At 39.1% G+C, this 15,181-nt stretch overlaps 1 protein-coding gene across 1 annotated transcript in view; it reads right to left on the bottom strand.

The window, feature by feature from the left end:
- Nucleotides 1-15,181, bottom strand: part of lrp2a (low density lipoprotein receptor-related protein 2a) — a 70,227-nt gene that overhangs the window by 28,374 nt on the left and 26,672 nt on the right. Inside the window, exons 28-43 of the mRNA XM_087804364.1 lie at nt 13,338-13,549; nt 13,075-13,259; nt 11,860-12,088; nt 11,604-11,781; nt 10,344-10,472; nt 9,679-9,845; nt 8,749-8,892; nt 7,266-7,375; nt 6,930-7,107; nt 5,667-5,880; nt 5,366-5,605; nt 5,103-5,291; nt 2,982-3,911; nt 1,610-1,775; nt 1,382-1,540; nt 331-620 (exon numbers count right to left, since the gene is read on the bottom strand). Coding sequence (XP_087660490.1) covers nt 331-620; nt 1,382-1,540; nt 1,610-1,775; nt 2,982-3,911; nt 5,103-5,291; nt 5,366-5,605; nt 5,667-5,880; nt 6,930-7,107; nt 7,266-7,375; nt 8,749-8,892; nt 9,679-9,845; nt 10,344-10,472; nt 11,604-11,781; nt 11,860-12,088; nt 13,075-13,259; nt 13,338-13,549 — 3,720 coding nt within the window. The remainder of the gene's footprint in view (nt 1-330; nt 621-1,381; nt 1,541-1,609; nt 1,776-2,981; nt 3,912-5,102; nt 5,292-5,365; nt 5,606-5,666; nt 5,881-6,929; nt 7,108-7,265; nt 7,376-8,748; nt 8,893-9,678; nt 9,846-10,343; nt 10,473-11,603; nt 11,782-11,859; nt 12,089-13,074; nt 13,260-13,337; nt 13,550-15,181) is intronic.

Here is a 15,181-nt window from a genome sequence, read left to right as displayed (position 1 = left end):
TTGATTATAGTTGAAAATTGATGGATTACAGTTGAAAATTGTTTCATAATAGTTGAAAATTGTTGGATTACAGTTGAAATTGTTTGATTATAGTTGAAAATTGTTTGACTATAGTTGAAAATTGTTTCATTACAGTTGAAAATTATTTGGTTAAAGATGAAAATTGTTTGATTACAGTTGAAAATTGTTTGATTACAGTTGAAAATTGTTTGATTACAGTTGAAAATTGTTTAATTATAGTTGAAAATTGTTTGATTACAATTGAAAATTGTTTGATTACAGTTGAAAATGGTTTGAATACAGACATAATTTGTGAGTAGATGTCAATACCTGGCGTGCAGATGTGACTACAGCCTCCATTGAACGTCTGGCAGGGACTGTCACACTGCTGCTGCTTCCTGCCGGCCAACACGTGGATGTCCATGGGTCGAGACGGAAGGTTCTGAACCATCACCCTCTGATCAGAACCGTCGTGCTTGTTGGCTCCATAGATGCTGCGCGTGTTCCAGTCGGTCCAGTAGATGAACTGACCGAACATGGTCATGGCGAAAGGGTAGATGGCCGTGCTGACGATGACTTCTCGGTTAGAGCCGGTGAGAGACGAACGCTCGATCTTCTGTCTGATGGAGAACAAGAAACAATCCATTAGTTTTAAAAGAAGAGAAGGTTGAGAACCTGTTGCCTTTTCTGTCAGTCATTATATAGAAGTATTTTAACATTTATGATGTTGAAACTTTGAATTTTTTTTTTATTTAAAAGTTTTTTTAACCATTATCTTTTGAATATTGTAATTAAAAAATGTATATATTGAAATTTGTAAGATTTGTTTTATTGAATAATTCCAGTGAAAGAAATGTAATATTTGTTTACACATATAGTTTAATATTCTAATTATAATAATTTAAAAAATAGCATTTCTCAATTCTTGTAACCTTTTAAATTTAGATTAAGTACAAACATTTTTATATAAAATTCAAAAACAATTATTGAATATTTTCTTTCTTTCTTTTATTTATTGAAAATAAATTACAAAAAAAAAATCCAAATTAAAATACACAAATGTATATTAATGTATACATTTGCGTATTTAAATATATTTTCTGGAAAAAAGGCTTAAAAACATTTAAATTACAAAAAAAATACAAAATCAAAGTTTCATCATTTGAAGTGTTCAAGAATTTCTGAAAATGTACTACTGATGTACTTTAAAATACATTTTGACACAGTTTTACTTTTCCAAGAACTCATCAAATCGACCTGTATTAAAACTTTTATAAAAAACCAAGAACATGGACAACTTAAACATTTCTTAATGATGATTTATACACATCAACCGTTCAATATTATATATATAAAAACATAAAAACACTGTTATACTTACAGGCTGGCATCAGCCCAGTACAGTCTGGCTTCTTCATAGTCCAGGGTGAGTCCATTGGGCCACACAAGACTGCTGTTCACGATCTGGGTTCGGAAGTTCCCGCTTAAAGTGGCCCGTTCGATCTTTGCATGGGTCCCCCAGTCTGTCCAGTACATGTACCTGAGAAACATACGTATATTTAAGAAAGTTTTTACACATTCATGTGTCAGAAGGCGAAGGGAGTCGTACCCTCTGCACGGGTCCAACATGATGGCTCTGGGCCTGGACACATGAGCTACTTCGGTCTTTTGAGATCCGTCCACAGACATGGAGCTGATGCTCTGGTTCACGTAGTCACTGTAGTAAATTCTTTTATTGATCCAGTCGTAGGCGATTCCATCAGGAGCCCCCAGATCTAACACACACATACAATTACACAAAGATGAAGGTCAATGAAATGCAAAGTGAATCTACTTTTATTCATAAGTGATCATGTAATTGTGTACTGGTTGTAACAAGTGGTTACTTGTTGTATACAGTGTTTTTTGGAGACAATACATACTGTACATTTTCTCAAAAATTAAAAGCACACACACCTTAGTATTACTCCGCAAGTTTTTCGTAGTACAACTCCGGGATGCTCCATAATTACTACTTAAGACTTTGTAGTATAATATATATATAATATAATATATATTATATATATATAATACTCAGAGAGGTTACGTTGTATTGTACAACTCCACGAGGCTTCGTAGTATAACTCTGTGAGGCTCCATAATTTTCTGATGCTCTGTGATACAACTCGGCTATACTTCGTAGTATTACTCCGCAAGGCTACGTAATATTCCGTTGTGATGCTTAGAGGTATAACTCAAAGATAGTCAATATTATTACTCTGAGATACTTTGCAGTTTAACAGGCGGAGGCTTCGTAGAATTACTCCGCGAGGCTCTGTAGTAATATTTTCGTGAAGCTCCATGGTAAAACTCCTTGATGGTCTGTAGTATTACTTCCCAATGCTCAGAACTATTAACTCTGCGAGGCCTTGTAGTAAAACTTTTTGAGGCTGTGTAGTATATTTTCTTGAGTGTCTGTAGTATAATTTTGAGAGGCTGTGTAGTTTATTTTCTCAAGTGTCTGTATTATAACTTTGAGAGGCAAGTATCTATAGTATAACCTTAAGAGGGTCTGTAGTATATTTTCTTGAGTGTCTGTGGTATAATTTCGAGAGGCTCTGTAGTATATTTTCTTGAGTGTTTGTATTATAATTTTGAGATGCTGTGTAGTTATTTATATTTAGGAGTCTGGAGTATAACTTTGAAGGCTCTAAAGTATATTTTCGCGAGTGTCTGTATTATAACTTTGCGAGTCTCTAAAGTATATTTTTGCAAGTATCTATAGTATAACCTTAAGAGGCTCTAAAGTATATTTTCATAAGGCTCTGTAGTACTAATATTTTGTCATATAACTCCTTGATGGTCTGTAGTATTACTCCGCATGGCTCCTGAGTAGGAAGCTTTGCGGATTAATACTACATAGTTGTACATACTGCACTTTATAATCTGCTTATATAAAAACAATGTACAGGCTTTGATGAAGTGTGTATTAGTGTTTTCACCTGATGCCACCTCGACCGGAGCGGACGTCGGCGAGAGCAGGCTGATGAAGCGGATCTTGCTGGCTCCGGCTCCGGAGCTCTGCGTGAAGTAGATCCTGTTGTCCGTGAGGTCGAAGTCCAGAGCCACGGAAGTCCGCGGCACGTTGACGACGGGGAACGGCAGCGAGTGGTCGTCCGGGTCCAGCCTCAGGCTGCGGACGGTGCTCTCGGTGGTGTAGACCAGGTAGTCGTCCCGGGACACCTCGCAGCTCTTGTTGTCCGCCGCCAGATTCCCGAAAGCACAGCCGCACCTCAGGTGGAGTCCGGACGTGGACTCCGGGAGAGCGAAGCAGAAGTGCTGGCAGCCTCCGTTGGCGTCCAGGCAGGGGTTGAAGTTGAGCTCCGGCGCCGAGGTGGGTTGGGTGTTCCGGTCGAAGATGGTGACGTCTCGCAGCATGTTGACGTTGTCCCGGATGACGGCGGGCGGCTCGGTACTGCCGGGCTCCTTGCTGGCCTGGAAGACCTTCTTCAAGTTCCGGTCCACCCAGATGATGCTGTTCTGAAAGACCGTGATCCCGTACGGCGTCGGGTACCGGCTGCCGAACCGGACGATCTCCGCCTCCCCTCCTTGAGGGTTGACCCGGGCGATCATGTCCAAGGAGTCGTCCACCCAGTACACGTATCCGGTGTGCCGGTCCAGCGCCAGACCTCGAGGGGTGATGATCCCGGAGGTCACCAGAACGGTGCGGTCGGTCCCGTCCAAGAGGGCTCTCTCGATCTTGGGGTTCTGGCCGTAGTCGGCCCAGAACAGGTAACGGTTCCTGGGATCCACCACGATGTGTCTCGGCATGTCGGTCTGGGTCTTCACCAGAACCCTGCGATAGGTCGTGTTCAGGCGGATCACTTCCACGTAGGTCTCGGTGAGGAAGGCGTTCGTGAAATAGAGATTTCCTGGAAAAGAAAAACAGTTTTAAAGTGAAGTTTCTTAGAGACAAACATGTGTTAATAAACAAAGTCAAAAATGTGCCTCATTTACAGAACCTTTTTCTGGTCCAATTCATGAGCCGTCGATTATATTTAAAAGTGTATTAAACAGGATCAAATTTATTAACTTAATTATTGGGAATTTAAAAATACATAGTATTGAAAGTCATTTAAAAGATAAACGTTATTGTAATTTATACAGTATTTCATCAATTTAATGAAAGAAATGATTTCCTTGAAACTATAGCATTAAAAAAATAGTCTATATAAATCATCCTAATAATAGAGTTTAAGACATTTTAGAAAGACAGTTTTTTAAGCAGATACAGTTATAATTATTATAATATAAAATGTATCATCATCAGATGGAAGTAGATTAAAAAAAAATACCCGTGAAAATATTGATTTAGAACATATATAAATCAATATAAGTAGAATATCAAACTCAATTATTTTATGAAATTTTCTAAAATTTCTCATTTAATTAATTAAAAAAACTGATTGAAAACTACAATTTACAAAATAAAAACATACTCAATATTATTATAGAAACGATTGAATTAAATTATTAAAAAATAATAACTAAATGCTTAAAAAAAAAGGAATTTCAATCAAATAATTAAAAATAAATGTTTAAAATATAAAATTAATTCATTCAACATTCTGATATCATTCCATAGTTAAGTGTCTTGAGATATACATTTGATAAATCAAATTTTGTTGCGTGGGTTTACTCCGGGCACTCTGGTTTCCTCCCACGGTCCAAAACCATACAGAGGTTGATTGAGAACTTTGGGAAATTGTCCGTAGGTATGAAAGTGTGTCTGAATGGTTGTCTGTCTTTGTGTGCCCTGTGACAAACTGACGTCCTGTCCAGGGTGTCCCCTGCCTCTCGCCCTATGATACTGGGATAGACTCCATTTTCCCCACGACCCAGGCAAGGGATAATGAATGAATGAATGAATGAATTGTAATAATTCTGTCTTCACAGAGGCCTCAGAAATGATTTCAACTCTATTCTTCGTCAATGGAATGACGATGAAATTCCTTGAATGTTAAAAATAAGATTTGTTTTCTTAAGAATTACAAACTGACATAATTTATTATAACAAACATGATTAAAGTTGAGCAAAAACCGGGTCATTTACAAACAGGTACCTGCAGCCCAATCCACGGCGATGCCTCGTATCCCGTTTCGTCCGATTCCAGACGTGACCACACTCTGGAAGCCGGACCCGTCGGGCCTGACCCGCCGGACGCCGTTCTGGCCCGCGGCGGTGCTGCTGAAGTCACACCAGTAGATGAAACCGGACGCCATGTGGACATCGACGTGGAGAGCGTTTCTACCTGAGAGAGCGAAACCAGAGACGCACAAGGATCAGGATCTGAAGTTTCTCCCGGGTGACGAAGCGGGAACTCACCTCGTCCGGCCACCGGAACCATGGCCTCGGAATGATCTGCTCCCTCCAGGCTGAAGCCTTTGATGGCCGATAACGTGGAGATGACCACGTAAGACTGATAAGGGACGCAAGTCCTGTTGTCGGCGTCCAGCGTGAAACCGGTGGCGCAGCCGCAACTGAACAAACTCCGTGGTCGCGGTAGACACAGTTGCTCGCACGCACCCACGTTGTCCGTGCATCCGTTGGAAGTACCAGCCGAGGCTGTGACACAGAAACGTTAAAAAAAACGTGTCGATTCCGAAACTTTTTGATTCCGACTCACTCTCTCGATGATGGACTCTCAGGACTCGGAGTCCGGATGTGTTGTCTCGCAGGACGACTCTGTCTCCGCCGGTGGACTTGTCCACGCGCTCGATGACCTCGAAGTCCCGGTCGCTGAAGTACAGGTGGTTCTGATAGACGGCCACGCCCCAGGGGTGAGAGAGGCCCGTCACCATGGTGACGCGGTTCGTTCCGTCCGTGTCTCCGCGTTCTATCTGTTCGCAGAGAGGAAGTTCACTTTGGAGAAGCGATCGGATGATGAGGTTTCACTCTGTGTCATCAGTTTCAATGACTACTTTCAATTTTATATTGTAGCGTTGCCGTTTTTTTGTTTTGTTTACCATTGAATTATGTTTTCAAATATAAGAATTCAATAGTTTTATCACAAAATGTTGAGTTTGTTTTTTAGGAATAATTTCATTTCAAATATTTGTATATTTACAAGTTTTTTTTCCTTCAATTAAACATTGGAATTCGATAATTTGTATATTGAAAGGTTTAAAAAAAATAAAAAATTGAATGAAAAAATGTGAATATTTCCAAATTAAAATATTTTCTCGACTATAATTTGATATTCAAATACCAAAAATTAAAATATACATTTTCTAATTTCCATATTTTGTAATTCAGAGCCTTTTAATTGGTTTGGTTTAATTGAGCAACATGATTTAACTTTTTTTTTTTTAAAAAGACTTTGATTTTCTAAATTCAACAATTCAAACAATAACAATTTTTAAATATTCGATATTCTTTGCATTTGTAGCTTTTTACAAGAAATTAAAAAAAAAGTTAGTATAATAGTGACCACATTTATATATTGAATTAAAAGAACAAAATAAAACAAAGTAATAAAATAATAATAAAAAAATATATTTAATAACTTAATGTTTTTATTAATCATTCCTGAGAAAAACTTTTTATAAAAAAAAATATCAATTTGGATGTTTTAAATTTTATAATTTCGATTATTAAAAGGTGTGATTATATGTATTTATGAAGGTCGAGGAGGTTGTTCACCTTGACCTAGAGACAAAACAAGGGATACCAAAAACACATTTGTCTTCTGACCTTTGGGTCACCTTTACCCAGAAATGACAGAAGACAAGCAGCATTTTCAAAGAAAACTTTAAAATAAACCATAGAATATTCTGATGGCACTGAGATACTTCCATATGAGAGCGCCATCTACTGAGCTCTAAAATGAAACCTCATGACCTTTTGACATCATATCAGCAGATCCATGAAAAACACTAAGTAACCTGACCTTGCCGGTGCTGGTCACGGCCCAGTACAGCTTGTTCTCCTGGACGTCCACGGTGAGGAACTCGATATGATCCAGGTTATTGGTGAACAGGTTGACAGGGTTGGAGCCGTCCATGTCAGCAGACGCCACCTTGGCAGGAATCCCGCTCTCGGTTCCTTGGTCGGTCCAGTAGAGTTTGCTGCGAAATGAGACAAAAAAAAAAAAGGTCAACATGATAAGAGGCAGACGTGGCTGTACTCGCTGGAGTGTGTTCCTCGGTTACACTGGCGCTGTTTCCCTCAGAGACGGCGATCGTGGCTTTAACGCCGTGCCAGGAGTTGTTGAATTGGAGCTTACCCACGTGCAGGGTCCACTGCGATGCCAACCGGACTGCCAGCGCCAGTCGGAGAGCCATTATTGGTGATTAGAGTTTTCCGGTATTGTACCTCCCCTCTTAGTTTCAGGACCTAGACAAGAAATAAACTCTTGTTCAACTTTGTGACAAAGACTTTTGATAATATTAAGCACAACCAGATACAGACACATACAGATATTTAGACAAATATAAGCATAACAGTGCGTTTATTGTGATCATTATGTTCTGAAAATATTAAATAAAATACATGAAAAAGTGACCATTCATTTTTAATAAACCTTTCAAAAACTGTCATTCACATTTTTCACTAAAGGATTAAATCAACCACACCTAATTTACAATATTTATTTGAATCATCTCAACAACCCTCGCAGTAACGGTGACTCCCATAATGCTTTGCCGCCCAGCCAACTAACTGAAGCTGTCTACAGCATCGGTAGATTAAATGTGCATCGGATTTAATTTGCGGGTGAACTCACGATCTATCGGCTCTAGCCTTGTTGTATCGGCAAATGCGATTGTAACATCGATTTCCGAGGCACCCTAAACGCACCATGGCGTCCTCAGGCACTGACGCAGAAGTACGAGACAACAAACTTGAACAAAGATGGACGAACAGACAACAAGACATTTGACGTGCCTTAAAAGACTCACTGGTCAACTTATTGAAACTGAGTGAAATTATTTAGGGGTTTTTTCCATATCGTAGTTGGGTCAACTTGACCCGACTCACACCATATTCAAACCATGTGGTGGACGAATGATTTGTTGGAAGCACGATGAACTTGAAGACTCACATGGCGTGGATACCTATATCTATCAGCCTTAGTGGTGGAGACACACTGTACATCCCTGGTAGAAAGGCATCATGGGAGTTCACTGTTTGTTGCCACCATAATTAACGTGGGTGCGGTAATTCGTTTCAAGGTTGCGTTGACGTTTATCTGTTGTTCAAATAAATCACTCATTTGTAAGAGTGTGAAAACCTCAAGGAACTTTTTAGTTCTTGACTTTAGCTTACTAGAATATATTAAATATATATACTGTAAATATGCAAATCAGCAAGACCCCGGAAAGTGACCCTGATATTGCACACAGTTTCAGGCTGTTGCTCCTAAGCTTTGGAACGATCTTCCTCTCTCTTTGCGCTTGATGGATCTACTGACTCCTTTAAGAAACATCTTAAGACGTTTCTATTTGTTCAGGCTTTTCCTTGATTTTCTGGAACTCCTGTGTTGTTCTCAGTATTATCTTGATCTTTAAAGTATGTACTTTTTTGAGTATTGTTTTGATTGTTTAAGCGCTTTGTGACCCTGGTCTAGAAAAGCGCTATATAAATAAATATTACTTACTTACTTACTTACTTACAGTATATAATAATAATCCTTAAATTGTTATTATAAGATAAGTTTTTTAATGCTCGTATCAGAATTTAAAAAACAAAAGAAAGCTGGTTTCTTGCACCTCGATGGACTGTGTTGATGGGTTCGTATAGTACAGGTTCTCTGTGATCCAGTCCAAGGCCAGACCGACAGGAGATCCGAGGACGGCCGCAGGCGCGAACTCTGTTCTGTTGGTTCCGTCCGACCTCACCCTGTGGATCTCGCCCTAGAAGAGGAAGAAGAGCAAAAACAGTTTTATGGACGTTAATCAGTTGCATCAGAATATTAAAGGGTTGAGTGTAACATTTAAAATGAAACTTTTTTTATTGATGTTGTTTTTTGTCAACGCTAAACTTTTTTTTTCAAAAATCATCATCATCAAATAATCCAATAACGTCTATATTAAAAGGTTAATTATTTTTAATTGAAATATTTAATTCAAAAGATTGAACTTTGAAAGGTAAAATTTGCTGTAGCTGCTTTATTAATTGTTAAAAAATACATTATTATTATTATTATACTATAAACCTAGAGTTTTATAATCTTGTTTCAACAATTGTTGTTTCAATTATTTATTAACTAAAAGATATATAAACAAAATGAATAGAAATGTTTCAATGATGGTATAACAGTGACAACATTTTATATGTGAAAAAAAAAAGCGTTTTAGAAAATGTTCGATTTTTTTATTTTTATTAAATAATTACAAAAAACGAATTTGAACCTTTAATACAGAAATAATTTTAAAAATAATTTTAAATAAATAATATTCATAATATTCAATAATAAATTAAACCTTTCAATATAAAACTGATTGAATGCAATTGTTAAAACGTGAAAACAATTAAATTATAAAAAAACATTTCAATATAAAAGTTTCAACATTTGAAATATTAAATTCAAGCATTTAGTATTCTGATAATACACTGATATACTTGGAAAGAAATCATATTCTAACAATCTATAAAATACTACCAAAAAATTTCAAGAGAGACTTAAGTCAGAAACGTACCGGATGTTCGACCCAGTAGATGTTCTGGTCCGAGTCATCGAAGTCGACGTCGTACCCGTTCTGAAGCCCGGCCACAGGAACCATGGCGTCGTTGGTCTTGTCCTCCGGGTTCAGGGAGATCCCGTAGATGACGCTGTCCCTCACCACCACCAGGAACGGCTCCTCCACTACAAGTGCAAATGATATTTTTGACACAGAGTCAAAGGTTTATGTTTTCACCACAGCGATCACCGTCGGTGTTGAGTATCTGCCGCACGACAAGGGAACCTCAATAAGAACCTTTATCTTTTGACTGGCGAACGTTTGTTCCACAATCTGATTTGCTTTGTCATCGCAGATTAGAATCATGGAATGATTGCGAGGCATTTTCATTCTTGGGTAATCATCGCTGTCAGAGGAGACCGTCTTGGCTTTTAATGGCCTGAAACCTGAGACCGGTTAATCTGTAGACCCGAGGGAGACGACTGGAGCTTCGAATTAAAGCTCCCTTGTCTTGAGGGGACTTTGAAAGACACGCTTATGATTCTTAATATCGGGTATGAGACGTGATGGATTTTGGAAGCGAGAGGTTGACAGCAAAAGTACCGCAAGGAAATGCATCTGGATCCGACGGCTTCATCGATGACTAGGAAAGGGGAAGTGGTTCGGAACATTTCAGGAAGTACCTCTGCTGCAGGTGGTTTGGTCTTCAGCCAGGGTCCAGCCAGAGGGACAGGCACAGGAATAGAAGCTCGGTCCCTCAGCGGAGAGAAGGCAGATGTGAGAGCAGGGATGCTGAGAACAATGGTTCACACCTGAGACGATAAAGGAAACATGCATCAGTGTTTAGAAAATATCAGCTTTTGTTACTTAAAAATAATATTTGCTGTAGGAATAATTTCATATGAGGGAAAATATTATCTATTATTATATTATCATATTATCCCTCTATCCATCCATCCATCTATTTATGTTTTTCGCATCTTATTAGCTGATTTACTCTACCTTTGTTTCATTTTTATCTTTTTATATCTTGATATGAGACATTTTCATATCTTTATTGACATGACAGTATAAATATATATAATATCATTTACAATACATTAAAACACAGTCAGTAACTAAAGTCACACACAAGTGTTATACAAAACAAATTATAGTATAGCTAAGAGTAATACTACGGAGCCTCTTGGAGTAATACCACGGAGACACGCTAAGTAATACTACGGAGCCTTGTGGAGTAATTCTTCGGCGCTTTGCGGAGTACTACAACATAGACTCATAGAGTAATACTAAGTAGCCTTGTGAAGTAATACTACGGAGCCTTGTGAAGTAATACTACGGAGCCTTGTGGAGTACTACAACATAGACTCATAGAGTAATACTAAGTAGCCTTGTGAAGTAATACTACGGAGCCTTGTGAAGTAATACTACGGAGCCTTGTGGAGTACTACAACATAGACTCATAGAGTAATACTAAGTAGCCTTGTGAAGTAATACTACGGAGCCTTGTGGAGTAATTCTTCGGCGCTTTGCGGAGTACTACAACATAGACTCATAGAGTAATACTAAGTAGCCTTGTGAATTAATACTACGGAGCCTTGTGGAGTAATTCTACGCAGCTTCGCAGAGTACTACAACATAGTCTTGTAGAGTCATACCAAGGAGCATTGGGAAGTATATTACAGAGCCTTGCTAAGGAATACTAAGAAGTCTCGGGGAGTAACTTACTAACATTTTGACAGATTTTTGAGCATCGTGTACCACATAAAATTATCTGAGGCCAGCAAGCGAAACTAGAATAAATAATAAATAATATAATAAATAATCCTATTATAAGGCATTGGATTCCAAGTTTGCCATATAGTCTGAAAAATACAATAGTATTTTACCACTATACCATACTAGACCACAAAAGCACTTGCATCATGTTGCACGACACGTACCTGCAGGTTGTCTCGCTGGATGAACCACCACGAGGCCCATGGGCTGAGGCAGGTTGAACAAAACCACCGTCTGGTTCTCTCCGTGCCACTTGTGAGCTCTCATCACCCTGTTGATGTATCGGTCCGTCCAGTAGACGAAGTCCTCGAAGATGGTGATGGCATGAGGGTGCTGCAGGACCTGAGTGTGCAGAGGAATGCATGTATGTAGACTTTCACACGTTTATATGTTTTATATTCCGTCGGCCCGTACGCTCACCAGGTCACTCGCCAGAACCTGTCGCCTGTTGTTCCCGTCGTAGTCGCAATAGTCGATGAAGTCCAAGTAGGCGTCGGCGAAGTACAGCAGATTATTTGGATAGTCTATGGTCAGACCGTTCGGCCAGTAGAGCTTTCGATTAATGATGACGGTTCGAAGCTTTCCATCCATGCTGGACCTCTCGATGCGAGGGTTCTTCCCCCAGTCGGTCCAGAACATCAGGTGAGCACTGAAGAACACGTGTGGTTTTTAATAAACAGATGCATGTTGGGGGTTCAATTCAAGACTGTTTAACCTTTGTGTTGTCTCTGGGTCAAGGTGACCCGAAGGCCCGAAAAAATATGTGTTTGTGGTATCCCTTGTGTTGTCTCTGGGTCAAGGTGACCCGAAGGCCCGAAATCAAATGTGTTTGTGGTATCCCTTTAGTTTTCTCTGGGTCAAGGTGACCCAATGGCCAGAAAACAAATGTGTTTGTGGTATCCCTTGTGTTTTCTCTGGGTCAAGGTGACCCAATGGCCTGAAAAAAGGTGTTTGTGGTATCCCTTGTGTTTTCTCTGGGTCAAGGTGACCCAATGGCCCGAAAACAAATGTGTTTGTGGTATCTCTTGTGTTGTCTCTGGGTCAAGGTGACCCGAAGGCCCCAAAACAAATGTGTTTGTGGTATCCTTTGTGGTGTCTCTGGGTCAAACCTCCACAACTGATTATGAATTTATACAAGTCAGGGAGGTCGATCACCTTGACCCAGGAACTTTGTTAAAAATATAAATAAATATATTTTGACCAATTTAGAGATTTGAGTTTGTTTAAGCCCCGCCCACTGAAAAAACTTGTTTGTTTTTTCTTGATAACCACATCCACTCTGCTGGGATTGGTCAAACATCAAGGTTTGTCACTGCATGTCATCAATCCTGGAAGTCTCCATCTCCAAGTGACTTGTTGTATGAACAAAGCGGGGCATGATTACAGCTGGCTGGAGGAAGAGTGAAGCCATTTTTATGGACTCTCGTAACCTCTCATTCGCCGGGATTTAAGAAGGGGGAGAACTTTATAAAGTAATAAGTTCAAAACATGGTCATGATGAGGAACTTACTGCATCTTGGAGAGGAAGACCTGAACATTTGAAACATGTGAGTGAGTCTGGAGACTTGGGTTCTCACTTGCTTAAGGATCCAAAGGAATCCTGACTACTATGTGATGGTGACGAGCGGTTCTGACCTGTCTCTCGGGTCCAGAACCAGGCCACGGGGGTTGCTGACGTTTTGACTGAGCAACACCGTGCGATGACTCCCGTCCAGTTTGGACACCTCGATGGTCTCCAGCACGAAGTCGCACCAGTACAGATTCCTGCCCACCCAGTCGACGGCGAGACTCTCGGTGACGGTGACTCCGCTGTCGAATATCTGTGAGAATAAATTGAAACTTAAGACTCATTAAAGCAAATATACCGTCTTGTATTTTCAGGAGCGTAGAAAACCGACCACCGTCCGGTCGCTGCCGTTCATGCTGGCGCTCCAGATCCGATCCTGGCTGGTGTCGGACCAGTACAGACGTTGCGCGACCGAGTCGAAATCCAAGGCCACGATGTTCTGACCGTCCCGGACCAGCGAGTGGACTACGTTGGGCTGGATGGTGATGTCGTCTTTCACGATCTGATTTCGACTGGCCACCAGCAGAGAGGCGTCGCGAGAAGCTGAAGAAGAGAAAAACGATCTTTTATTTTAATGCTAATAAAAATCAGGTAAACTTTGCGAGGATTCCAGGACTGGACCCGCTGGACTCTAGACTCTGGTGCTCCAGTTGCAGCCTCCAGGGAATGCACTTCTTGTCATATAATAGCGGCTCGTGTTACAAACCCTTTCAGCGGGTTATCTCCGTGGAAGAGGAGATCATGTCGGGCACACTCCGCATAAAAACAGCCCTTTGTTGGTGATTATGTCCTAATTACACCCGTGATGACCAGTGAGTGACATAAATGTTATTCGTCTTATCTATAGAAACTCGAGGAGCAAGAGCTGGACGAGGGAGAAGAAAGACAGTGTGTCGGTCTCACAGTGGGGGGGGGTTTGCAGGGGGAGGCTTGTGGTCTCTTTATCGTCGTTCATTTATGACCCCCCAGTCAATGTTGCGTCTCCTGAGGTTATACTCAATTAAAGTATATATTTTAACTGTGTATTGTTTTTGATTTGAAGCGCTTTGTGACTCTGGTCTAGAAATAACCATTACTTACTTACTTACTTAATTATAGTTGATGTTTAAGCCAATTCATAACATGTTAAAATTGTGCGTAAAAAATGTAAATAACATGAGGACTATGGAAGTTTATTAGTGTCATCAGAATATTTCAACGTTTTCAGGCATTGAATAATAGATTTTTAATCATTCAAATATTTCTATATTGAAAGGGTGAATCCGTTTAAGTTTTTTTTACAAGTTTTTTTGGACATACTGTATATTTTGATATTCTAATCCTAATAATTCAAAAATGTGTTTTCTAAATGTAATATTTGAAATGATTGAACATTAAACATTTCAATATTGAGAGGCAACATTTATTTAGTGTTTTTAAATAATTTAAAATGCATATATATGTTTGTTTTTTAAGTGAATGATTTTTTTTGTATTTTTTTTTTTTCATTCGTCGCCTTTTAAATTCAATATAAACATGCTGTTATGCACCAACAGAGTAATACCAAAAGAAAACTGAACTTTCAGCCAATCATGGATGGCAAAATATTTCAAAAGCAAATTCAACATTTCAATATAGAATTTTTATTATTCAAAAAATAATTCAATGCTTAAAACAAACCAAAAAATGTAATGAAAAAAAGTTTAAACATCTAAAAATGTTAAATTCAATCATTCAAAATTCTGATGTCACAAATATACTTCCGAAAAGGAAATTACGTTTTTGTAGTTTAGCATCCCTATTTTCATCTCTAAGTATTAGCTACATTTAGGGACACAACCTGAACACAACCTTACTACCATTTATACTACTACACAATGGCAGACATGTCAGCAAAATACTTCTGCAGCAGTTACTAGATGAAGTTTGTATGATTGTATAATATCCAGACTCACTTTAATATAGCAGTTAAAATATGCACTATATTTTCAAATAACTAATACTAGATAATCTGTAGACCCTTCAGCACACAGTGAAAATAGTTAGAAATAATTAATAATATAAATAATCATAGTCACAGAAGCTATGAAAAATCTTTAGGTCTGAAACTCAACTACGAAAGTGTAAGGCACTAATTATTTCAGCAACTTTACTTATGGTGCCTAAAAAACAGTGAATTCCCGTGATGCCTTCCGA

This window comes from Callionymus lyra, chromosome 12 (assembly GCF_982586985.1).
Source record: "Callionymus lyra chromosome 12, fCalLyr1.hap1.1, whole genome shotgun sequence".
Lineage (NCBI taxonomy): Eukaryota > Metazoa > Chordata > Actinopteri > Syngnathiformes > Callionymidae > Callionymus > Callionymus lyra.
Note: the sequence above shows the minus strand (reverse complement) of the source record. Positions and strands in the feature narration are given on the sequence as shown.